We start from the raw sequence: 26433 nt of genomic DNA, 5'->3' as shown, positions 1-26433 counted from the left end.
ACAAAAAACACCAGCAAAACCCCTATTTGAAACCATGGTTAATTCTGAGTAGGCTGATTATAGAAACTCATTTTTCTAATTGAACTTTTAATTTTGTATATTGTATTTGCAACTTTTAATTTAAGGAAAATTAATGAGTACATGAACAGAAAACCCTGTTCAAAAAAAGCCTGTTGAGTCAGTTTTACAGGATGATTTGAACAATCAAATCACTAATATACTCAGGGTATATTAGTCTGTTAGGGCTACCACACGAAATACCACTGGCTGGGTGGCTTAGACAGCAGACATTTATTTTCTCACAGTTTCTAGATGTTGGAAGCCCAAGCTCAGGATGTCAGTAGGGTTGGTTTCTTCTGAGGCCTCTCTCCTTGGCTTGCAGATGGCTGTCTTCTCCCTGTGTCTTCACTCAGCCTTTCCTCTGTGTCTGTGTCTCTGTGTCTCTTCTTCTAATGAGAACACCAGGCCGGGCGCAGTGGCTCACGCCTGTAATCCCAGCACCTTGGGAGGCCAAGGCAGGCAAATCACTTGAGGTCAGGAGTTCGAGACCAGCCTGGGCAACACGATGAAACCCTGTCTCTATTAAAAATACAAAAAAATTAGCTGAATGTGGTGGCACATGCCTGTAATCCCAGCTGCTCGGGAAGCTGAGGCAGGAGAATTGCTTGAACCTGGGAAGTGGAGGTTGCAGTGAGCCGAGATCGTGTCACTGCACTCCAGCCTGGGTGACAGAGTGAGACTCCATCTCAAAACAAAAGCAAACACAAAAACACTAGTCATACTGGATTAGGACCCACTGTAATGACGTAGTTTTATTTATTTATTTTAATTTGTAGAGATGAGATACATGTGCAATTTTGTTACATGCATAGATTGCATAGGTCTAGGCTTTTAGTAATGGCCTCATCTTAATTCACTCTTTAAAGAATCTACAGTTACATCCTGAGGCACTGGGGGCTAGGACTTCAAGATCTGAACTGGGGAGAGACACAAGTCTGCCCATAACTCAGGGGTTATCCTGGGAGTGCAGTTGTCCCACCTGGGGATGGGTGGCCTGGTTCCATTCTAGGATGGTAAGCAGCATGGCACTTACCCTGAGCTTCGGAGGCACTCTGCAGACGTGCAGTTCTTTCTTCAAGGCACTTTAAAAATATATTATTATTATTTGAGACAGAGTGGAGTGCAGTAGTGCGATCTCCACTCACTGCAACCTCCACCTCCCAGGTTCAAGTGATTCTCCTCCCTCAGCCTCTGGAGTATCTGGGATTTCAGGCATGCACCACCAGGACTGGATAATTTTTGCATGTTTTGTAGAATCAGGGTTTCGCCATGTTGGCCAGGCTGGTCTTGAACTCCTGACCTCAAGTGATCCACCCTTGCCTCAGCCTCCCAAAGTGTTGGGATTACAGGCATGAGCCACTGTGTCTGGCTCTTCAAGGCACTTAGAATCCAAGTTTGAAGACTAGAGGAGGCCATGAGGTTCATTGAACAAGGATTAAGCATTGCTCTCATTCTGTCTATGAGGCTGTGGGCTGAGCTCTCTATGTTGGTTAGGGGACAAGGGAATAGGGAGGAAAGTTAAAAAAAAAAAAAACCTTTTTAGATTAGAGAGAGCCATAGAATGTTCTCACTACAGGTCAAAGGAAGTTCCAATTGAGAGCGGAGAAGTCAATTCAATTACACTCTGCACATAGGGACTGACAGACAGACTTCGATTCCAGTTCCTGTTGCTCTATAAATGAATAAGCAAATTCCAGCTTCTCGGTGGCTGGTAGAAACTGGCCCACAGTGGACATCCCTCCCGTCCCCTGCAACTCTCAACACATCAGACACATACCCGAAGCCCAGAGCCTTCTAAAGCTCTGGGGTCCTAGACTTGCATCTGTTGCCTTTAAAAGACACTATTCCTTCTACATGATGCAAAGTAGTCATTTCAGGCAAAAATATCATCCTTAACTGCACACTGCTTTAAAGGCTTTGAAATGTATTCTCAACAACAAAATCAATTATTGACAAGGCAAAGCCAGTCCTAGAACAGGAAACATTCACTTATTGTCTCTTTCCCTACAAATCAATACATTCTCTCTTTCCCCTCAAAACAATGAATTTTCTCTTTCCCCGCAAATCAGTGAATTATCCTTATTGCATTCTGTTTTTTTTTCTTTTCCTGCATGTGAGCAACACAATGAATGAAGTCCATGACCTGAGAGTCAGAATTCTCTTTAACATAATAAAGGTAGAGACAGGCATCTACGAATATGATTTCCCCAAAGCCTGGAGTGTGTTTGTCTGTGTGTGTATACATCTGTGCACATGTAGGTACACACACACACACACACAAATGCTGATAACTGGAGAATTCTGCAACAGGGTGAATTTGAACAATGACTCCATGTTATCCTGGGTCTGCAGTTATTAAGGAGAGTATTTTGTTCAAGAGAGAAAAGAAGCCACTATCCTAAAGCAAGGAGATGCTAATTCTGTCCAGATTCCCAAACAAGCACTCATCTTTCTTTATCTTACTATAATGACAGCCTCACTCTGATTCACTTTCCTGTTCTTAGGAGGCAGCTCTCCTCCAGTGCGGCCTTGGAAGGAGATCCTACGGCTGCCACCAGGCGCATCGCATTCCCCCCTCTCCATCTTGATGCCGAGTCTTCCCGGGTGTGATCTGCTTATCATGCGTCCCCTCTAACAGCTCTGAGACCAGCTTCCTTGACTTGCACTGTAAGACCAGTGGCTGGTCTGTTTCCGTTGAGTGGGGGCCCTCTTGACTGACACAGTTCCTTGGCCCATTCTTTCCCCTCCCCTTGAGAAGTCTACTGTCTAGGGCAGGGGTACCCAGGCCCCAGCCACAAAGCAAGAGGTGAGCGGCTTCAACTGTATTTACAGCAGTTCCTCATCCATCACATTACCACTTGAGCTCCACCCCCTGTCAGATCAGCAGCAGCGTTAGATTCTTATAGGAGCATGAGCCCTATTGTGAACTGTGTATGCAAGGGATCTAGGTTGCATGTTCCTTAAGAGAATCTAATGCCTGATGATCTGCCACTGTGTCCCATCACCCCCAGATGGGACTGTCTAGTTGCAGGAAAACAAGCTCAGGGCTCCCACTGATTAGACATTATGGTGTGTTGTATAATTATTCTATACTACAATGTAATAATAATAACAAGGTACACAATAAACGTATTATAATGCACTTGAATTATTCCAAAACCATCCCCCCCTTCCCCACCCATGGTCCATGGAAAAATTGTCTCCCACAAAACCAGTCCCTGGTGCCAAAAAGGTTGGGGACCTCTGGTTTAGGGAATCAATGGAGTTCTCTCACTGAGGTTACCACAGAAGGACATCACCAAGGATGGGAGAGAGTTTCTCACAGGATAGTGCAAAGGTGGCCGTGATGGCACCCATAGGTACCTGGATCCTCCAGGGTCAGCTAGGACTGCATTCGAAGCAGTTGAACTGCTAACAACTAACTCCCTTCCCATGTTCTAGCAGATGAGAACTGATTCCTAAATATACATGTGCACTTCTCGGGAGTCTGGAAACACTTGGGAAGGAGAATTGCAAAAAATGACAGACTTCCTGCCAGTAAGTGCTGGGGTTTCAAGCCATTGCAATGGCAGCATGATCGTATTTTCTCATTTGTACTCACGACCCACGACAGCTGTGCATGGCAATGTATTCATCATTCATTCACACGTTTGCTCACTCTACAAAGAATCACTGAGTTACTAGTATGTGCCAGAACTGATTTGTCTTAGTCTGTTTTTGCTGTTTTCATAACAAAATGCCACAGACTGGGCAATTTACAAACAGCAGTAGTTTATTTCTCATAGTTCTGGAGGCTGGAGGTCCAAGATCAAGGCGCCAGTAGGTTCAGTGTCTGATGAGGGCTGCTCTCTGCTTCCAAAATGGAGGCTTGTTGCTGTGTCCTTCAGAGGGGCCACACGCTGTGTCCTCACATGGCAGAAGGGAAGGAAAGGTGACTTCTCCGTTCCTTATAGAGGACTCAAGTCCTGTTATAAGACCCTAATCCCATCCATGAGGACTCTGCCCTCATGGCCTAATTACCTTCTAAAAGGTTCTTCAACTCTTATATAGGGGATTAAGTTTCAACATACATTTTGGAAGCGACACAAACATTCAAAACATAGCAGTTATGTTCCATTCTAGGTATTCGGCTGTGAATAAGTCCAAGTCCCCACCCTCATCAAATTACATTCTAGTGGGAGAAACAGAGCTGTGCTGTCCAATACAATAGCCACCAGCCACATATGGCTATTTCTCTTTTTTTTGGACAGAGTGTCACTCTTTTGCCCAGGTTGGAGTGAAGTGGTGCAATCTCGGCTCACTGCAACCTCCACCCTCCAGGTTCAAGTGATTCTCCTGCCTCAGCCTCCCAAGTAGCTGGGATTACAGGCGCGTGCCACCACACCCGGCTAATTTTTGTATTTTTAGTAGAGATGGGGTTTCACCATGTTGGCCAGGCTGGTCCCAAACTCTTGACCTCAGGTGATCCACCCGCCTCAGCCTCCCAAAGTGCTGGGATTACAGGTGTGAGCCAAACATGTGGCTATTTCAATGTAAATTAATTTAAATTGCATTCAACTAAAATTGTAGTGTGTCAATTGCACTAGCCACATTATATAGTGCTCAATAACGACGATATGAATACATGTGTCTCGTGGCTACCATAGTGGACAGCACAGAATTATAGAACATTATCACAGAACCTCAGGACCACAGGACGTGAGAGGATAGGCTGGGATAGACGGTAGCGGCGCTGGAACCGTTTTTGGTATGGTAGTTAAGGAAGGCTTCTCTAGAGAGATGACATTTGAGTGAAGGCCTGAACTATTACACCATTAAAAAAAATCTAATGATAACCTTAGCAAGAAATGTCAAGGACCTATATGAAAATAATGCTAAAACTTTCCTTATTGAACCGAATTTTGAAGGCCAAAGAAATCAAGAAGTGTAGCTGGTAGACCTGAAGTCTGGGCAAGGGAGAAAAATAAGTGGAAAGAAAACGAACAAGTGTGCAGGTGGGTAGCAGGATAGCAGGAAGGCCTGAGCCCCAGATCCCCACCCAGGACACCCCCTGTGCTGCTTGCTGATTCCCGATCTTGACACACCCCACTCTGGTTCAGTCAATACCTTGTTACTAGCTGGGCACGGTGGCTCACGCCTGTAATCCCAGCACTTTGGGAGGCTGAGGCGGGCAGATCACTTGAGGTCAGGAGTTTGAGACCAGCCTGGCCAACATGATGAAACCCCATCTCTACTAAAAATACAGAAATTAGCCAGGTGTGGTGGCACACGCCCGAAGTCCCAGCTACTCAGGAGGCTGAGGCAGGAGAATCGCTAGAACCCGGGAGGTAGAGGTTGCAGCGAGCCAAGATCGTGCCACTGTACTCCAAACTGGGCAACAGAGTGAGACTCCGTTTAAAAAAAAAAAAAAAAAAAAAAAAAAAAAAAAAACCTTGTTACTCCCCCACATGCCATTCCACGCCTTTTACGCCCCTGCTCTTCTGGCCTTTCCCCTGTTCTCCATCTGGCTATTTCTTTTCTTTTCTTTTTCTTTTTTCTTTTTTTTGAGGTGGAGTCTCGCTCTATCACCCAGGCTGGAGTGCAGTGGTGTGGTCTCGGCTCACTGCAACGTCCGCCTCCCGGGTTCAAGGAATTCTCCAGTCTCAACCTCCCCAGTAGCTGGGATTACAGGTGCATGCCACCACGCCCAGCTGATTTTTTTTTTATTTTTAGTAGAGATGGGGTTTCATCATGTTGGCCACGCTGGTCTCAAACTCCTGACCTCTTCCTTTTTTCTTTCTTTTTTAAGATAGGGTCTCACTCTGTCGCCCGGGCTGGAGTGCAGCCATCACGACTCACTGCAGCCTCAACCTCTCAGGCTCAAGTGATCCTCCCACCTCAGCCTCCAGAGTAGCTGGGACTACAGGCATGCACCACCATACCCAGCTAATTTTTGTATTTTTTGTAGAGATGGGGTTTCATCATGTTGCCCCGACTGGTCTCAAACTCCTGACTTTGTCAAGCGACCCGCCCGCCTCAGCCTCCCAAAGTGCTGGGATTACAGGCGTGAGCCACCATGCCTGGCGGCTATTTCTTATTTACACTCCTTAGATGGTCCAGATATCATCTTCTCAGAAGCCCTTCCTGCTCCAGCAGGCTAGGTCTGAGTTCTGTTTCCAGAAGCTGCCCTAAGCCCCAGAGCTACCAAATTTGGAGATGTGGGGGATTTGCATATTTGTCGGAAGGGCCTCGTCTTCCCATCTATGTAACCAGAATGCCCAGCACACCACAGAGGCAGAGCTACTTTCTTCGTGCTGGTTGTCAGGTTTGCTCTTCTCCACACCAGCTGAGGTTAGAAGCTTAAAATCGGCTGAGCTCCCCATCGTCTATGACAGAGACATCCAATGCCCTCACCTGATTCCCCTGATTTTCACATTATTTTGTCCCCCAAAAAACCTGTATTGATAAATGGACCAAAACCAAACACAACCAAATCAAAATGCTCTTTGATTTTCCAGTGCCATAAACCCGAAATTACCAAATCTGACCAGTAGATGGTGCTCTTGAACCAAAGAGGTAAAAAGTTCAGTTCCTCTCTGTGTGAGAATGAGTCTAATTAGGGAAAAAGCCGAAAGGCTTTTGGTGGATGCTTAAAACATTATACAATTCACGCGAGTCACTAAAAATAATAAACTGTCCCTATTAAGACCCAAAACAAAGAGGGTCTAGGGGGCTTGCCAAATCCCACCCACATCTCTAAGGGTTACAGAGTTCCAGCAGCCACCGTCCTCCTTGTTCCTCTTGCAAGTTCAGCGCTTCCTCCGCATCTTAAATGTCCCTCCCCTTACTCAGTAAGCTTTGGAGGAAATTTAAAGTAATTTGTATTCTGTGACTTTCAGACTGTGATTTACCAGATAACTAATTCATGAGCCAGAATATTTCATGAACTTTCGGTTATTTGATTATTCCAGTTATGTTCTTTAAAGGTTCTGCAATGCCCATATCTTGTATCCGTTGTTCATGAAAAGCAAGCATTACTCTGGCACCTCAAGAAATCTAGCCCCGTGCCCTTAATTAAACATGAAAATTATCTAACTGCCCTTTCTTTGACCAAACCAGTAGGCAGCCTTCAGACTATAACGTGGCTTCCCGGATAGCTTTTCTATGGGCAAAGGATGAGAACAGCTGGCTTTTATTATTCCTGCGCTGTGCTAAATGCTGCACCACATTCAATTCTCCAACGACTTTAGCTAAGTTTCTATTTCCTCTTACACACAACGGTGTTAATAAAAGAGACTTACAGTGGATCGACTTGCTCAAAGTTGCAGTTACATGTGGTCAAACCCAGGCTAATTCCAGAGCTCAACCCTCACTCTCTCAGCAAGGCGTTTCCTGTCCCAAATTGAAATAGTCCAAACCCCTTCCCTGCTGTGTCCTCCTATCGCTTTATCACCATCTAAGGAAGAATGTTTCACTTTTTTTGTTCATTGCTGTATTCCAGCACCTACAACAGTGCCTGGCACATAGTAAGTGCTCAATAAATATTTGTTGAATATTTACTTCTGTCTCTGTCAACTTGGATAATGAGTCTGAATCTGCACCTGTAAGAAGGATCCACTTGGGGTGCTGACACCCGATTTTTAATCAAGGTCAGTAAAGGGCCACACACCGGACTGCTGTGATTTTGCCAAGTATTATCTAGAGAGACAGGCTGTTTCTCTCTGGACACTCAGCCACTGACGCTGTGCCTTTTCTGTCTGCTATTTCCATAGCAACAGCTGAGTGAATACCAACCATGTGTGACAGCAATTGTTAAATGGTCTACAGGCATTGTGTCTAATCCCAGCAACGTCTCTGCATGTTACAAACGAGGCTCAGAGTGTCTAAGTAACTTGTCCAAAGTCCCCTAGCTAGGAGATGGCAGAGCTGTGGCCTTTACTGAATGTGTGGCTGACTGCTGAGGTCCAGGGGTAGTAATAAAGGGATGCTGTGTGGGAGACCAGATACAACCTGGACATCTTAACAGAGGCCAACATGAAGGGTAACTGGTCCAAGGACCAGATGGGATTGCAGATCTCAGTGGATACCTGCCTAGGAGGCAGAGATGATGAGGGTCCCTGTGCGTCCCTAGTTGCCAAAGCTTTGACCAGAATCCCAAAGCACTTAGGCATCCCCATTCATTGATTTATTCATGTTTATTTATTCAGCAGGTATTTACTGAGTTCCTGCTGTGTGCCAGGCATTTTTCCAGGTGCTAAAGACACAGCAGTGAACAAAACAGACAAGAATCCCCGCTGTCAAGGAGCTTACAGTCTAGTAGAGGGAGATCATATATCAACATCATAAATAAGTATTGGAACAGGTAAGAGAGAATGGGACAGGGCATGGAGATTTTAAGTAAGTTACTCATGGTATAGTTCAATAAACTAGAAGGAGTTGGCGGAGTTTGCCTGTGGTTACCTGGGGGAACAGCACAGCAGGTGAAAAGAGCAGTCAGGGCAAATGCATGTTACTTGGGCGGCACTAGTTGGTGAAATCACATTCTCCCCTAAGACATAGCATGCCTGGTGTCTTCCAGAAACAGTACAGGGTCTGGTATGGGTGAAGCAAAGGGAAGGACAGGGAGATGGAGTGACAGCAAGACGGTAGAAGATGAGCCCGAGAGGGACTGAGGACAGATCCCAGCAGGGCTTGCAGGCCTCTGTCGGAGCTTCAGGTTTACTCACAGGAAAAGGTGGAGGAGGGGGAAACTTGAAGTGATCCAGCCTACCCAAAATACACCAAGATGACTTTTTTTTTTTTTTTTTTTTACTATCAGGAGGAATTGGGGTTTAAAATAGAGATTTCTGGGCAGGTATGGTGGCTCACACCTGCAATCCCGGCACTTTAGGAGGCCAAGGTGGGAGGATCACTTGAGGCCAAGAGTTCAAGACTAGCCTGGGCAGTACAGCAAGATCCTATGTCTACACAGAATTTAAAAATCAGCTAGGAGTGGTGGTATGCGCCTGTAGTCCCAGCTACTCAGGATGCTGAGATAAGAGGACTGCTTGAGCCCAGGAGTTCAAGGCTGCAGTGAGCTATGATTGTGCCACTGCAACTCCAGCTTGGGCAACAGAGCGAGACCCTATCTCTAAAAAATAAATAAAATAAAAGTGACTTCTGAGATATGGAAAGTAAAAGCAACATTTTTGAGTTGTTGAATTTGAAGCCTGTGGAATTCTATCTACCACGTACATAAAGGTAATATTTTACTTTTATTTTGCAAAATGTCTACGAGGGAAGAAAATCTTTCCCCCTACAAAATCCACACATGGCTCTGATAAGCAGTTCTAATAAGCTTGTTAGTCACGGTGTTCACTAAACAGCTTTTCGTTGTTGGGTTGTTTGGGTTTTTGTTTTGTTGCAATTTCATAAATTTAGCACCACTATGGGAGGCTGGCACCAATATGTGATAAAAACATTGACTTAAGTTTCTTTTCTCATGTCTGCTTTCGCAGTTTAATAGTTTGGAATGGACACCAAATGAGTCATTAATGGATAAGTGGGGATCTCCCTCTCTGAAGAAAATGTTCATGCCTGTTATTTTGTAACAAACGAACATAGATATGAATCATGGAGAAAAACATATTGCTATGTGGCTCTTTGTCTAGACCACTGGGTCTCACCACCTCTTGAGTTGGTATTGGATCACTTGACCCCAGGAGTTTGAAACCAGCCTAGGCAACATAGTGAGACCCCGTCTCTAAAAAAAAAAATTGTTTTGTTTTTAATTAGCCAGCCATGGTCGTGTGCACCTGTGGTCTCAGCTACTCAGGAGGCTGAGGCAGGAAGAACATTTGAGTCCAAGAGTTTGAGACTGCAGTGAACCATGATCATGCCACTACACTCCAGCCTGGGTGACAGAGTGAGACCCTCTCTCCAAAAAATAAAAATAAAAAAGAGTTGGTATTGAATGAATGGTGTGTGGCTGTAGTCAGACAAACTTAGTGAGAAGATGAGGAAGGCAAAAAAACAAAAACAGTAAGCAAAAATAACAGTAAAATATATTGGTCCACTATATCAATATTGACTAAAAAAACATACATTTTTGTCTTTAAAAAGTGGAAGTAAAATTGTAAATAACAGAAAACTAGGAATTATTGTATACACAGAAAACCAGGAAGGAAACATTCAGATAACAGTGGAAACTCGCTGAGGTCCTCGTGTCCAAGAGAACAGACAGGCCCACCTCTAATATATTTTTGGGACCCAAGACAAAGGAACAAATGGAAGCCTAAATATGAAATATATAAATATGTCAGGCTAACCCCATTTCAATACATTCTAGCCTCCTACCTAGACAAATACATAACAACCTGGAAGACCAGATTTGAATGTCAAATGCTCGGATTCCTTAGGATTCTGTCCTGTTGGTGCAGGGAGAATCAGCCCATGGACACAACCCACTCCTCCTCCTCTGGCTTCACTCTGCACCACCAAGAGGCTCCTGTGCATACGGACACTCGGCCTGGACATCAAGTCTTGTCCATAACCTCTGCAAACAACCATTCTTTGATCGTCTTTTGTTGGAGGCCGAAAGAGTGAGGGTCGTGATCAACTCAGTAAATCACTGGTGGCTGTATAAGTAAGCAGCAAACTGTTCTCATGAAAGCAGGTTGTTAGCAAACTGACAAACTGCGTCTGCCGCCCAGAAGGAATGCTGAGGGCAGTCATGCCCAGGCGCAAGTGTTTCTTGTGATCAGGCACATCTGAAGCCTGTTAGCAATAATATGAACCTGTGATCAATCCAGCAGCTGACCAATCATTACCTCCTCCTCCCTGCTCTTTCTACTCAATAAATACGAAGGGCTGTAGAAGCTCAGGGTGGCTGCCTTTGCTCATTAGAAGCAGGGAGCCCTCTTCTTCTTCCCTCGGCCCCTCTCATTAAAAGTTACTTTTGTCTTAAGTTTTCATTTCTGCATTCATCCCCCTTCATTCAGTCTCGTAGTAACTGTCGCAATCTTTCAGACCAAGAAACGAACTCATCAGATGGGGAAACAAGGCCAGAAGCCCCTGCAGCCCCTGGAGGCTCAGGAGTGTTTGGGCCAGGCATTCTGGGGTCCTGTGTACTGCAAGCATGGTCTAGAGGATGGAGACAGGTGTGAGCTAGTGAGCATGTCCCCTGGCCCCAAGGATTCTTCATCTCATGGAAAAGGTGGAGGACGTCTTCCCTTGAAGGCTCAGCTGCTGGAGAGTTTAGCGGAAGTAGGTAGTCAGGTCCATGGCAGCACCAGGATGAGCACCCACTGGTGTCATAGAGTTCTCCCAGCCTCAGCGCTGGAAAGGATTCGGTCCACCTATTCAGCTTTTCCTTGATTCTTTGGGGGCCAAGAAGATCTAACATACTCTAGGAAACCAGGACCAAAAGTTCCCTTGAGGTCCAAGAATCTCCTTAAAATCCTTCACATTCATATCCTTGCCCTGGGGCTTTCCAGCCCTCCAGCCAGCACCCTAACATCCTGCTTGCCTGCCAGTCCTGGGCATCAAGAGATGGCTCAAGAGAGGTGTATGGAGGCTGACATTCAGAATGGAGAGAAAGCAAATGTAATGGTTGCCCATCATCCCAGAAAGCCCGGCCCACTATATATTTTTTAAAAGCAGGGCCATGTGTTGTGGCTCATGCCTGTAATCCCAGTGCTTTGGGAGGCTGAGGCCAAGAGTTTGAGACTCATCTGGGCAACACAGGAAGACCCCATCTCTACAAAAATATTAGCTGGGTGTGAAGGCACATGCCTGTCATCTCAGTACTCAGAGGCTGAGGCTAGTTGATTGCTTGAGTCCAGGAGTTTGAGACTGCAGTGAGCTATGATCACGCCACTGCACTTCAGTCTAGTGAGAGTGAGACCCTGCCTCTAAAAATAAATAAACAAATAAATAGGCTGGGCATGGTGGCCCATGCCTGTAATCCCAGCTCTTTGAAAGGTCAAGGCGGGAGAATCACTTGATCCTAGGAGCTCACAACCAGCCTGGACAACATAGGAAGATCCCATCTCTATTTTTAAAAAAGTTTTTAAAATTTAAAATAATAAATGCAATATATATTTGATTTAACAGAGATTATAGAAACTTAAACAGCTGGCCCTTCTACCCTTCTAATTGAGGTGGGAGGATCACTTAATCCCAGGAGTTTGAGACCAGCCTGGGTAACAAAGGGAGTCCCTGTCTCTATTTTTTATAAAGTTCTTAAAATTTTAACTAAAAGAATAAATGCAATATATATTAATTTGATTTAAAAGACATGGAGATTATAAAAATGTAAATAGCCCTTTCCACCTTTCCAATTCCACTCCCCTAAAATAACAAATGTTAATGATTAGGAGTGTTTCAGTCCATAACTTTAAAAAAAAAAAAATGCGCAAATCTTTCACATGATCTCCTCTTTTTTTCATTCAGAGAGTCCATTTTTTCTCATATCTTATTATGTGAAGTAAATGTTTTCTTTTTTTCTTTTTTCTCTCTTTTTTTTTTTGAGTCGGAGTCTCGCTCTGTTGCCCAGGCTGGAGCACAATGGCCTGATCTCAGCTCACTGCAACCTCTGCCTCCCAGGTTCAAGCGATTCTCCTGCCTCAGCCTCCTGAGTAGCTGGGATCACAGGCACACGCCACCACGCCAGGCTAATTTTTGTATTTTTAGTAGAGACACAGTTTCACCATACTGGCCAGTCTGGTCTCGAACTTCTGACCTCGTGATGCACCCGCCTCGCCCTCCCAAAGTGCTGGGATTACAGGCGTAAGCCACCGCACCCGGCTGAAGTAAATGTTTTCTTTAAAATGTTTTGTTTCTTGTAGAAAAGTTGTTTGTGGATGTTTTTTCATTGAATCTTCAGAGTAAATCTGTCCCTCTTAAGCATGAGATCTGTGTTGCATTTTCTTCCATTTATTCCATCTTTCCTGTGTCTAGCATGTTGTCTTGCATGCTACAAATGCAAATGTTTACTGAATGAAGACATAAATAAGTATAATACATACTTGTCAATTTTTAAACATTGAGTTAGAAAATAAAGCTGATTGTGAGGCTAAAGTTTAATTAATTTTCTGAGACATAATTAAAGCTCTGGGTTTTAATGAATCAATATTAATAGAATATAGTAATTGTAGTAATTTAGTACTGATTAAGAGTAACCTATTAGATATCTTTCTCTTGCAAGTGAAATCTGTTTAAATACTTCTATGCAATAACAAAGTTAAACATTCATATGAAATATCTCCAATAATAAAGGCAAATACCTTTCAAATGGCAGGGTTTCTACTTAAAAATCACAAGCAGATACTAATTTTTCAATGATATATTTTACATTGGAGTCACAAGAGTAATCTGTTACTTGAGTAGGATAAATTATCTCAAGCATTACAAATGCTTAAATATCAAATATGTACTTATTAGTCCTTAATCCTAAAACATTACTACCAAAGGTTTAATTTATTCTATATTCTACTTATGTCTACATTTTCTCAAGGTTTAAACACATTTACCCAGTAAGGAAACAAGTACATTATCTCAAATGATTTAGGGATTATGTTCCCAACCAAAATCTGGTAAATACCTTTTCAGATAGCTGAGACTGCTGAAGTCAGCTACCCCATCAAGGCTGTAACTAACCTTCTTCACTGTTTCTGTGGTTTTGCAATTCTTTTCCATAAGATACTTCATGTCTATTAAACTCAAAAACTACTTTGAGTTCATTCCATTGGATCTTTCATGCTCTTAATTATATGCAACCTATTTGAATAGCAAGAATCCTATATTCTTTTCTTATTCTATCTGGTAGGGCTACAGCTTTCTTGAATTCCGGGCAACAGTCAGGGCTTTGTCTGAATCTATGGTCACAGGCTACACCTGGGGAATTCGCCTTCAGCTCACCTGTTCGTGTAGTAAATATTCCGTAACGTGCCAAGGTCCTTCTGGCCCAGCTACTTGCACGTGGTGATCAGGCAGGTACAATGAGCCAGAGCCTCCAAACACACTCAGGTGGTAGGGAGCGAAACTTAGAAGATAAGTTGGTGCAAAAGTAATTGCTGTTTTTACCTTTAAAGTGCCGCCCCCACCGGACCTGGAAAAGGATGGAGAGGGGGTCTCGTCTGACTCTGCCCCCCAAGGGGAGGGAGATTTGCCTCTGAGCATGGGAAGCATGACCAGGTTTGGATCTAGGGTGCTGGGGTCCTGGTGGAGCTCCAATGGGCCCCCTCCCTCCACCCCTGTGACTCATCCAACCTCCCTACACCCTCAAATGACAAGTTCAGCCCCCCAAAACCCCCGGTGACGAGTCCAGCCGTGCTCCCATTCTTCACAAAGGGTGAGGACGGACTTTCAAAGACTCAGAGATCCCACGGGTGTGGGTTGGAGACCTTCCTCTACCGGTTCCCAGCTCCCTTACCTGAGCACACGACTTATGCGCCATTTAATTTTCCATAAGAAATCGCTCTCATGTACTTGTTCTGTGCCATTACTTCTAATGGCAAAAACACCAGTTACTTTTGTTACCAGTGGAGGGTGTCCAGGCTCTTGGTGTCTTGAACTAAGAACTGAACAAAATGCACAAAGCAAGGAAAGAATGAAGCAACAAAAGCATGCATTTACTGAAAATAAAGTACCCTTCACAGGCTCCAGGACTCAAGAACCAATTAGAGGCTTAAGTGAAACTACCAATCAGAGGCTGAATAAAAATTTAAATAGCCCTTCCACCCTTCCACCACTTCCACCACTTTCACCACTTTGTGAAGTCACAACAGTTACACCCTATGCAAGCATCTGATTGGTTGTGGAAAGCAACCAATCAGAGGCTAAAGTGAAGTTACAAAGTTACATTTCTATGCTGACGACTTGGCCTGTGATCCGTCTGATTGGTTACAAAGTTACATTCCTACACAGAAAGCAACCAGAGATACTTTCAATTTTCCATGTGCCAAGCAGAAAGGTGTGGGGGAGGGGCAGTTGAAAGGGAGAAGCCATCTGGTACTTTTGTTATTTAGGTCTGGAAAATTGGGGTTTTCCTTTTGATTTAGTTCTAGGAAGTCAGTGTGAATCGGCCTTAGTTTCCTTGCCTCCAGACCCTATTCTCCTGCCTCACTTTTGCACCAACCTCATACAACAACCCATACAGAACTTGAAGATCGAGGAAGCCTCTGCCTCCATCCAGGAGCTGCTTCATCCTCTACTCGGTGTAACTATCTCTGAGATTCCACATCCTTTGAGATTAAAAACACTTTACATCTTCTGGGTCTGTTGACAGGTCCTTCCACCAATCACATCGCCGTGCTTCTGTGACAACTGAACACAACTGGAAGTGAAAAAAAACTCCTCATTCAAAGGGGTTTAATGTAAGTAAAGGGAAGTTAATGTCCCATGTTTCTGAAATATTCAGAGGTAGGGCTCATTTCAGGAAAGGCATGAACCAGCAGCTCAGTTGGCCACACACCTACCCCAGATCCAAAGGCTGTTACTAGGGTCTAGCTCAGAAGAGGTCACAGGTGCCAATCCAATATCCAGATGGAAATTATTCTCCTTGGAACGAACCCCAACAAAAATCAAGAGTCACGAAAAATGGGGAAAGAGAGAATTTATGCTGGGAAGGCATGAAGTCCACTACAGATAACATAACAACAACAACAGAATTCTCTCTCTCCCCCTCTGGCTATGATATGGTATGAGACTATATCATATTTCATTTCAAGAATGTTCAAAGCAGCTGGGCATAGTGGTGCACGCCTATAGTCCCAGCTACTCAGGAGGCTGAAGCAGAAGTATCACATGAGCCCAGGAATTCAAGGCTATAGCATGCTATGATCATGTCTGTGAATAGCCACTGCACTCCAACCTGGGCAACACAGCAAGACCCTGACTCATTTTTTAAAAAAGGTCAAAGCAGTGCTGTTTAAAACAAAAAAACTGAAAGCAACTTTAATGTCCAACAATATGAAGTAAGGTACATAATTCATGGTACACCTTTATAATAAAACATTACATCAGCATTTCTCAATCTCTTAGGTCTGAGAACCCTTCCATACTTTAAAAAAAAAATCACTGAGGACCCCAAAGAGCTTTTATTAATATGGGTTATATCTATCACTACCACTTTAGAAATTAAAACAGACATTTAAAAATGTTTCTTGTTTTATTTAAAAATAGCAGTAGTAAACCAAGTACACATTAACATAAATACTTTTAAAAAACATATTTTTAAAAACTGAGAACAGCAGCATTGTTTACATTTTGCAAATCTCATTGTCTGGCTTAACAAAAGTGGCTGTATTCTCAGATCTACTTCTGCATTCAATCCATTTTGATATGCTGTTTTGGCTGAAGTATATGAAAAAAATTTGACTTTGCACAGGCACGTAGTTGGAAAAGAGAAGAGTATTTTAATAGCCTGTTCAGATAATGGTGGACATTGTTCTCTGAAATTTTACCAAAAAGTGGACAATAGTTTCTTAAAGATTAGTTGCAGTGTGTAATCTGAAACTATATCAATAAACTTTTTCATACTCTGTTATATTCAAATATATCAAATCCATTGGTCCATCTTGTACTCTGAACAGATCTTTTACCCAGTCATGATTTCTTTTTTTATTTTTGAGATGGAGTCTTGCTCTGTCGCCAGGCTGGGGTGCAGTGGCGCAGTCTCAGCTCACTGCAATCTCCGCCTCCTGAGTTCAAGCGATTCTCCTGCCTCAGCCTCCCGAGTAGCTGGGATTATAGGCACGCACCAACACACCCAGCTAATTTTTGTATTTTTAGTAGAGATGGGGTTTCACCATGTTGGCCAGGGTGGTCTCGATCTCCTGACCTCGTGATCCGCCCACCTCGGCCTCCCAAAGTGCTGGGATTACAGGCGTGAGCCACCGCGCCCGGCCTCAGTCATGATTTCTTAACATCACATATTAGTCATCCAGAACATACTGATTCACTGAGTTATACGGATCTTCGAAACACAGAAAAAATCTTTATATAATATCAAAAACTCACATTTGTTAATTACTATCCATCTCATTAGAAAAGGCTTTATGTAAGGCTGTGCATGGTGGCTCACACCTGTAATCCCACTATTTTGGGAGACTGAGGCGGGAGGACTGCTTGAAAGAAAGAAAAAGAGAAAGAGAAAGAGAGAGAGAGAAAGAAAGAAAGAAAGAAAGAGAAAGGAGGGAGGGAGGGAGGAAGGAAGGGGAAGGGAAGGAAGGAAAGAAAGAAGAAGAGGAAGAGGAAGAAGAAGGAGGAGGAGGAAGGAAGGAAGAAGGAGAAGAAGAAGAATCAGAAGAAGAATTAGTAGTAGTAGTGAAAGCGAAGAGAAAGAGAAGTCTTTATGTTAAGGAAAGCTGTCAAGCTTCCAGTGGAGGAACACAACTTTTCCAAAATTATACATTTTGCTAGAAATCTCCAATTTTATCATTGGCACAACAAATACCAGTTGTTTTCCGTGAAGAGGCCAACTTAGTTCAATTTTGAGAAAACATCTGCCAAACATCCAAATCTAATAACCAATCATCGTTTTTCATTAGTCATTCTTTTCAGTGAAAATGGCATGCCATGAAAAAAAGCAGCAAATTCAATTGGCAACTCAAATAATCAAACAAGTGCTTCTCCTGGAGACAGCCTCGTACCTAGGCATGCAGCAGACGTGTCTGTGCGTACTTGCCACTCCATCACACAGGATATTCACAGGGTATTGCAGATGCACACACAAAAGCATGCAAATGCAGAAGCCATGGCTGGACAACAACATATCACATATTTAATGGGCGCCACTACCTTCTGGTAATGCAATGCAGAAAAATGGGAATATACGAGACTTTTATATTTTACCTAAAAACAAATGAATATAAAAAAGTCTGGTGGGATACACAAAAGAGGTTGACTGTGATTAGCTACTAGTAAAACTATGAATGATTTTTATTTTCATTTTTCTCACTTCCCTGGATTTTCTAGTTCTTCTATGACAGATATATTTGTTTCTTAACAAGTTATTTTTATTTACAAAAAAGCCAATCAAAGGCTTTGAAATGGATGGTGAACTGCTTAAAGTTAAATAATCATCGTTTACCCAACTCTGTGTCACAGTATAGGTTTTAAATTAAGTCACATGTGCTACATAAGAGGGATTAGAATCAAATTCTGACATCCTGGAAAAATAAAGGTACTTAAAATAATTAAGTAAATGAAAGCTAAAATATATATATATAATATTCAGTATGAAAAACATTGTTTTATTATTTGAAAAATAATAGAAATTGTATATAAAATACAAAATATACACTTGCCTAGTGCAATTGGTATCCATTTTACATTTTTTACATGTTTTTTCCCTATTTAATGGCACCCAAAATGTGGTTTCATTTTCACTGCCCTGGTCAACTAATACCATTTAAGAACGTATTTAAGAGCTTCTTTAAAAGATAGTAAAGACAATTTGTAAAATAACTATGCTTTCTTACATTTACAAAACAGAATTTTGATAATATATGAATATTTTATATCACATAATTACCATGTAACTACTAATCTGTTATCTATATCAAATCAGAGCACATAACATTTTCCAAATACACTGTTTTAATAAAGAGATTAGAAAACAGGACAGTAACAGTTTCTTAAAGCAATCTTACAGGAAGTCTAATTTAATATTCTGTTAGGTGATGTACTCACGTAGGCTCCCAGAAGACCCAGAAACTACATGAATTGCGGAAGGCTGATTTAAGATGCCAGTTCTTCAATAAACAGTGAACTTTGTAATTAGAATGATTTTTAAGCCAAAATACTACTCCTTACTCTTCAGAAATAAAATATAGCTATCCTCTTATAATACAGCAAGAAACATAATTGTTCCGGTAATTGCCAGCTTAACTAAAAAGACCTCCCCTTTTCGTTTTGTCCATTAATTTCTTGCTGGTATCACTTCCTTTGGCAAACCACACAGGTAATCGTCTCTTTCTCTCTGCAGACGAAGTCTGTAGGAAATAGAAAGAAAAAGAAATCAAATCTTTGTACTACTGAGAAGGGGTATTAGTTGCAAAAAAGTAACATAGGTTCCTGAATATACACCCATCCTTTCTCCCCCATCCAAACAAAATAGTGGTATCTATATAATTTATTTCTGGATCAAAAAGTAAATAAATATAAGACACACAAAATCACTACATCATTTCTTCAGGCAATTACTTGCCATCTCATCATGTAGTCTTATACACTCAAGACACCTCATTCAGTAAGTAAAAATCTGGACATTATTTCAGATCTGTGTCCCACGGTGTACTTGCTTTAAGTTGACCAAAATGGTGAATTTAATGTTCTGAGGAAGGAACATGCCTGGGCATGTATACATACACAAAGAGTTATATTAGGCATGTGAAAAGAATATAGCTTCTAACATCTACAATGGTAGATAGACAGACTGGTCCAATCAGCACCCTGTAGAGTGGCCAAGGCATAGTACGCTTAACAAACATTTGCTAAATAAATGAAAAAAATAAAAGTTTCTTGTCTCATAGACTCATCTAAGAATCACTACAGATCCACTTCCCAGAAAAAAAAAGAGAAACATACACGTGCACAACACTTTCACACACATTTCAGCAGCTCACATGCCAAAGAGCCTCTAACCCTCAGGTTAAACATCCTTGAAAAAAAATAATTTAAGGCTGGGTGAGGTGGCTCACGCCTGCAATCCCAACACTTTGGGAGGATCACTGGAGCCCAGGAGGTCAAGGCTGTAGTGAGCTATAATCACGCCACTGCACTCCAGCCTGAGCAGAGTAAGACCCTGTCTCAAACACACACACACAGGCACACACACACACACACACAAAGGTAGTGTTTGGGTACAATACCATCTGCACATGAAAAAAAATTAAATAATTTAAGTAGCTAAGTGTTTCATAAGCCTAAAGTGTCATACACTTATGTTATCTCAGAGTACTAGATCCTCAGGATAACATGACAGAGAAATCATTCCATCATGAGTACACCCTGGAATCCAGAGTTAATTTGGTTATTATTAATAAAAGTAACTGAGGGATTTGATGAGAAGGTTGGCCTTATCTAAGGTACAAGGTGTCTGTTAGCCTAAAATACAAAAATACCATTTATTCCATTTCAATAATGAAGACTATCTAGATATTGTTCATCAGCTGCTTGCTATGTTTGATTACATTCCCTATGTTTAAAAAAGGCTTTGAAATATTTAACAGTAGGAAAACAGCAAAAGATCCTTGGCAGAAGACTCTGAAACTTTATATTTAAAAAAGGTAAAAACTTAGCTGTTCCAGCTTAAGTAAAGAAATCCAGGGTAGAAAAAAGGGCTTTTCACACATCAGCAAAGGCTAAAGAAAAAACTGGCTAAGATTGCAACTTTGTTCCTAGGTACCCAATTGCAAGCAGGGAAGAGAAAATCAAAAGAACGGATGAGACTTATATACACTGTAAGATACTATGACTTAGAAATAATAAATACTGGGGATACAAGGTGGCATACAGAAAAGGCATTTTGCATTTTTCTAATGATCAGTGATGTTGAGCTTTTCTTCATATGTTTGTTGGCTACATAAATGTCTTCTTTTGAGATGTGTCTGATCAAGTCCTTTGCCCACTTTTTAATGTTTTTTTTTCTTGTAAATTTGTTTAAGTTCCTTGTAGATTCTGGATATTGGGCCTTTGTCAGATGCATAGATTGCAAAAATTTTCTCCCACTCTGCCAAAAGAGAAGGACATCTGAACAGCAATAGAGCAGAGGAAGAAACCCTAAGTCATGTTGTAGCCTAATACCATGGAGTAGCATAGACTTTGAAACCAGGCAGAACCAGGTCTGAACTTTAATTGAGCCACTTGCTAAATGTATGACCTTATTATGCATGTTACTTAAGCTTCAACGTCTTCACAGAGAAATGGAAATAATAGTACATAACATCACTGAATTCTTTGGAGTTAAATAAGAATAAATGTAAAATAGCAAAACACATCCTGATTTCTTCTTCAAACTCATTAATTGGTAGCGAATATCATTTCAAGTCTTATCTTCTATATTTCTATAAATATGACCATCAGCATTTATAATGGAATTATAATAATGATCTTATTTCATTGAGAAAAGGGGGGAAATGCTTACTTACACTAAGTGTGTCTTTTGAGTGTCAACAATAAGTATTTGAAGTCTTCAGTATGATATCTAAGTTACCTAATAGAAACAACGCCTTCCAGTGTCTATTTCCTTCATCAGTAGAAGACTAAAATTCCCAGCAACAAAATTTTAAGGGGCTCTTTACATCTTTTTAATACTCCCAACTCTGTTACCAAGCTATTACCATTGTTACAAATAGGAAACATCAACTCATTTGCTGATTATATGTGTACATACGGATGTAAGCAAATACAGAAATATGTAAGTTACATTCACATTTAATTTCATTTATAAACAAGATCAATCCATATATTTAGTTACCAAGCCTGATGCATTTGTCATGAAAACTATTTTCATAAGTCAATTTTACCTGTGAATGAGCATCTGTAAATAAATCTTCTAAAAAACAATTTGTATAAAATATTGTGTATTTTAATTTATAATCAAACTCAGTGGTCAAGCAGGAAATGTCATACATTCTCTCTTACACAGTCAAGAAAAATAAGAAGAAAAAAATGACATAGGAGGAGAGGGTACTGGGAAGAGGTGGCAGCAGCTGCAGCAACAGAGCTTTTAATCTTTCTGAATTCCAGAATTAAGACAGAACTAGATAGTAAAACCCAAAATCCATTGTCGACATTTACAATAAAACCAAGTTTAAAGGTATCCTTGGGAAACTAAAACTGTAAGAATGTAGGGGCAAACCACGAACAGCAATTAAGACCTGCACAGTACTGACATCTGTACGGGAGAAAGCAGAGGCAAGCAGGGAGGTGTCTGATAACAAGAGAACCCCAAGATAGCCCACAGGCATACACTGGAAAGACAGATTAATGAGAGATTAATCTGATAATAGCATCTGAAAATGGGAGGGCTTTTGTCCAAGCCAATAGCAAGTGAGTACAAGGAATCCACAGTGGTCTCTTAGGTGAAGAGAGCAGCTGGCTACTCTGAACCCTGGGACTAGCCGAGGCTGCCTTCTAGGAGAAGGCTCCACATTCAGGAGAAACCACTGGGGTTAAATCAAAACCAAGCAGGACAGGTACAACAGAGACAAAAGGAAGAGAAAGCCCAGATAAAAATGGCAGAGTAGATCTCATAAACCAAGTTTCCATATTTTAGACATTACACAAAAACATTAGAGACAGATGTGAAATTGGGAAAGCCATCTTGAACCACGCCTTCTTTTGAAAGTACAGGAAAACTAATCTCATACGAAAATGAGCAAAAGAAAAGTATCAAGGTCAAATCTTTGACACCAGAAAGACTTGCTTAGGTACAGAATAAAACTGTAGCCTTTCCAAATGAGCTGGAAAACATTAGGAAAATTATCTAAAACACAAAAGGACATCACAAATCAAAATTAGAAAAGTTCAAAACTGAGGGGGAAAACTGAAGAAAGAATCAGAAATAAAAGAAAAAAATTATAGAAGTCTTCAGTTAATAGTGTTTCTCCTTTGGTAAAAATAAAATATGTATATATAAATAAAAAAAGAATTTTTAAATCTAAAAAACGTTTTAAAATAATTTTAAAATAAGTGAATACTAAGCTATGTGGAATATAGAAATAAATACAATTGATTATGTTAAAAGAGAAATAGAAGGTGAAAAGGAAGAAAAAAATTTAAAGAGAAATGAAGAAATAAAAAGAATGCATGAAAAGTGAAAAATATTGAAGCTGGGTAATGAAGATCCAACATACATGTATAGCAGGAGTTCCTGAAGAAGAAATATGAAGTAATGGAATAAAACACTAAAAAGTATGATTTAAGAAAACTTTATAGAAATGAAATTTTAAAAAAACTATCATTTAAGAAAACTTTCCAGAAATAAAAGAATACTAAATATTTAAAGAATCCACCATGTACCTATGGATATTGAATCAGAATTATCAATGCCAAGACATCACCTTTCTGTTAAACAAAGACATGATTGAGCTTCCATCTTAATAACAAACACAAGAGATATAAACACAACAATACATCAACTAATAAAAAGAATTTGTTCTAACGACTTTATCCTTTGTCATAATTATAAAATGAAATAGACTAAGGGATATAAATCAGGTCAGTAGAGAAGATGAATGTTAACGTATGACAGATTCTGAAAGTAGGCCTCCAACACTCTACAGAAATCAGCTTTTCATACAGGGAGGCTGATGAAGACATATGCTTTGGATGACTTACTCACCTCTTATCTACTTCCCAGCCCCAACACACTTGTTCCCCTAAATGGGGAAAAGGGGCCAAATAAGGTATACCTTTTAGAATCTAGCAAGCTTAGTAAAATTTCTTCCCACCCAACCCCCCCAAAATACCCACCATTCTCTTGTTGACATGTAATGTTACTGAAATAGGGAAAAGGCAAAAATGGCAATATATAGTTAAAATAATATTTCACTACAAATGTGCTTCAATATTGAGGAAAAATAGTAAGTTACACCTTCTCCTATACTGACAGGTTGAAGCTGGGAAACAATAAGAGGGTCTTAGGTATCTGGTATAGATTACAGAAATAAAAGGCTGAGCATTAGAAGCTAAATTTCATTACCTCCACTCAAAATATGTTTTCTTTAATGTTCCTCTTATAGCTAGTTCAGTTATAAACAATATAAAGATTTCCAACTAATTAAGTTCCATTAGATTATCTAGGACATGACTATATATACAGACGTAACTCAAGTACAGAATTTAAAAAGATCAGTTCCCTTATTTTTAAGCAATTCAAAAAAGTAGGGGTTTAATTGCTGGACATCCTATAAAGATTACCTTAGAACTAAGTGTAATTCCTAATTCTCTAATACAAAATAATCACCACCACCTACTACCACATTGAATTTACCAACTAAGAATTGAAACAATTTTTTAGTTAATCATTTCCAATACATTTATAATGGAGTCATATAATTTTAGACTCGGAAGATACCGAAGGTCAAATTTTCAAATTTATGCCATCATTTAATAGAGTCATATTATTAAATAATATATCTGATTGCTATTTATCTCATGCCATACACGGAGCAATTATTTTTGAAGCATTTGATTTTAATAAAACGTACCATCTAACATAATACTAAATTTGTAATCTTTCTCTCATCATGCAAAAGCACTACGAAATGCTCAGAGCCATGAGCAACAATAATCCTGGTACCTCAGATATTCAATATCATACTAACAGAGCATGAAGAATGATAGAATGATAATAAACCAGTTTGGGAGGTATTTATAATACAATTTGTTTTCACTTTCATTAACTACATAAACTGCCATATGCTTAAATCCATTAACTATACCTCCGAAGGAAAGATTTTCCAGGCTATACGGTCAATATGAGGTACAGGTAAAATTTAAGCTGACATTCTACACTATAAGCTAAACAGATGGACTAAACCTCCCTTTTACTGTCTTTTTTTTAATCACTTTTCTCAGATCATATTTATGAAAAGCAAAGGAAATGTAGCACATAAAGAAAGGAATCATATCAGAATTCATAACAGTTCAAAAAAATACAGCATTCTAGTACTAGGATATGCAAATTGAACAAACTGACACTGTATGAAAATTCTATATATAATTAATACCTCAGTATTGATGCCTACTTCTTCCTTGCTTCTCTTAGAACTTGAACAGATCTCTTCAGAACTGGGAAAACATCTCCTTTTGTTGACATCACATGAAGGTTGAAGTCCGCTGTCAGGACCATGTTTAAGGATCTCAATTGCCATGTGGATAAGGTACGTGTCAATGTTTTCAGGAACTAACATTCTGATTAGGCTAATTTTACTCATATCTGTAAACGATAAAAAAAACTCCATTTCAAAATAAATTACAGAGAATATTTTAGAAAACCTATGAGCTAGAAATAGTGAAATATTCTGTAGAAAGGAAGGTGGAAGGTTGCCAAAGAAAAGTTTCCTCTTTCAAATGCCTATAGCCTTACGGAATGGAAATGGAGTAAAAACTCCACTCGGGTATCACCTGAAGCCCCTGCCTCCAAGATCCAAAGTCAGGTCAGTACTATTGACACTGCATAAATTGTGTTTCAAACTGTCTTTTGTGGGCTGCCGTAAGACTCAAAACAACCATTCGTGGAATTGTTCTAAAGGAAATTGTGCTTCCAATTCCAAATATCAATTATAATTAGTTTTCTCTTAAAATAATTTATTCTGATCACTTGTTGGCCATTTGCCTAAGATCAAATATAAAAATAATTTATTTAAATAGAAGCTAATCGTACCTGTAAATAACATTCTAATAAAAAAGATTCTTTCAATGGCTATTATTGTAATAACAAGAGACATCAATGATTTTAAAAGCACATTAACTAGATGAGATTTCTGGGAACATATTTCTTATTTTCAGAATCAAGAAACTTTACATTTTTTGCAACTCAACAGAACTAATTCAGACTGTGTCAATTTCTTGACACCTTCTAAAATTATGTAGCACTCTCCTATAGGCAAGCCAATAATTATGTTTCAGCACTTCCTTCCAACATCACATTCTTCTGCAATGCTCCAGAGTGCAGTAAACCCAAGCAGTTTAGAACCTACTCACTCATCTTCACCTAATTTACAAAACATATCAAACATTTGACACTCAATTCAAATCAGTGATCAGAAATCAAGTATTTTTCAAATGACAACCTGAAAAGACTTTCTTTAAATTATTAGTTTTCAGGTTTATATTTTCCTTTCTTCCAAAGATTAGCTTGCTACTCCAAGACTCCTCAAAATACTGCAGTTAAAAAGCAAAAAACAAAACAAAACAAAACAAAAAACAGGAAGAGAAAGTTACACAGCTAATAGAAACTAGGTAAGTGGGTTAACTAATTAAAGTTTCAAAATCTTAGAAAGGAAAAGATAACCTCTATACATAGTAAAATCAGCAACGTGATGTTCACATCTCTCAACCAAACTAAAATTGTATTTGTCTCTTGGTCATTATATCATCCTAGTATCATCAAAATTCCCCCAATTTTACTATTTCATCATTTTTTAATGGCTGAGTATTCTGTTGTATGTATGTATCCAAATTTACTTTGAGTTCCCTTTTATTTGTCTTCAAATTTTAAAATATGTTTGGAACCACTTAGGCACATTAGTCCACGTTGTTCAACAGTAAATTTTACAAAAGCTAAACACAGATCAAGTATTTCCAGTTAAAATTTAGCATCAGAAGATTTGTTGTATATATAAAGTACATACCTGATTACAAAGGCTTATTACAGAAAAAAGTACGTAAAATATCTCA

The 26433-nt window shown here is 40.2% G+C and overlaps 1 protein-coding gene across 3 annotated transcripts in view; it reads right to left on the bottom strand.

Annotated features, from left to right (window-relative positions):
* Positions 1 to 5989: 5989 nt before the first annotated feature.
* The window catches only part of WRN (WRN RecQ like helicase), a 151650-nt gene continuing 131206 nt past the window's right edge, over positions 5990 to 26433 (bottom strand). For all 3 annotated transcript variants that reach the window (XM_003830758.5, XM_034965923.3, XM_034965924.3), the window contains 2 exons: positions 24762 to 24970; positions 5990 to 19016 (listed from right to left, as the gene is read on the bottom strand). In XM_003830758.5, coding sequence (XP_003830806.3) covers positions 18909 to 19016; positions 24762 to 24970 — 317 coding nt within the window. In that variant the 3' untranslated portion in view covers positions 5990 to 18908. The remainder of the gene's footprint in view (positions 19017 to 24761; positions 24971 to 26433) is intronic.

Source organism: Pan paniscus, chromosome 7, assembly GCF_029289425.2.
Source record: "Pan paniscus chromosome 7, NHGRI_mPanPan1-v2.0_pri, whole genome shotgun sequence".
Lineage (NCBI taxonomy): Eukaryota > Metazoa > Chordata > Mammalia > Primates > Hominidae > Pan > Pan paniscus.
Note: the sequence above shows the minus strand (reverse complement) of the source record. Positions and strands in the feature narration are given on the sequence as shown.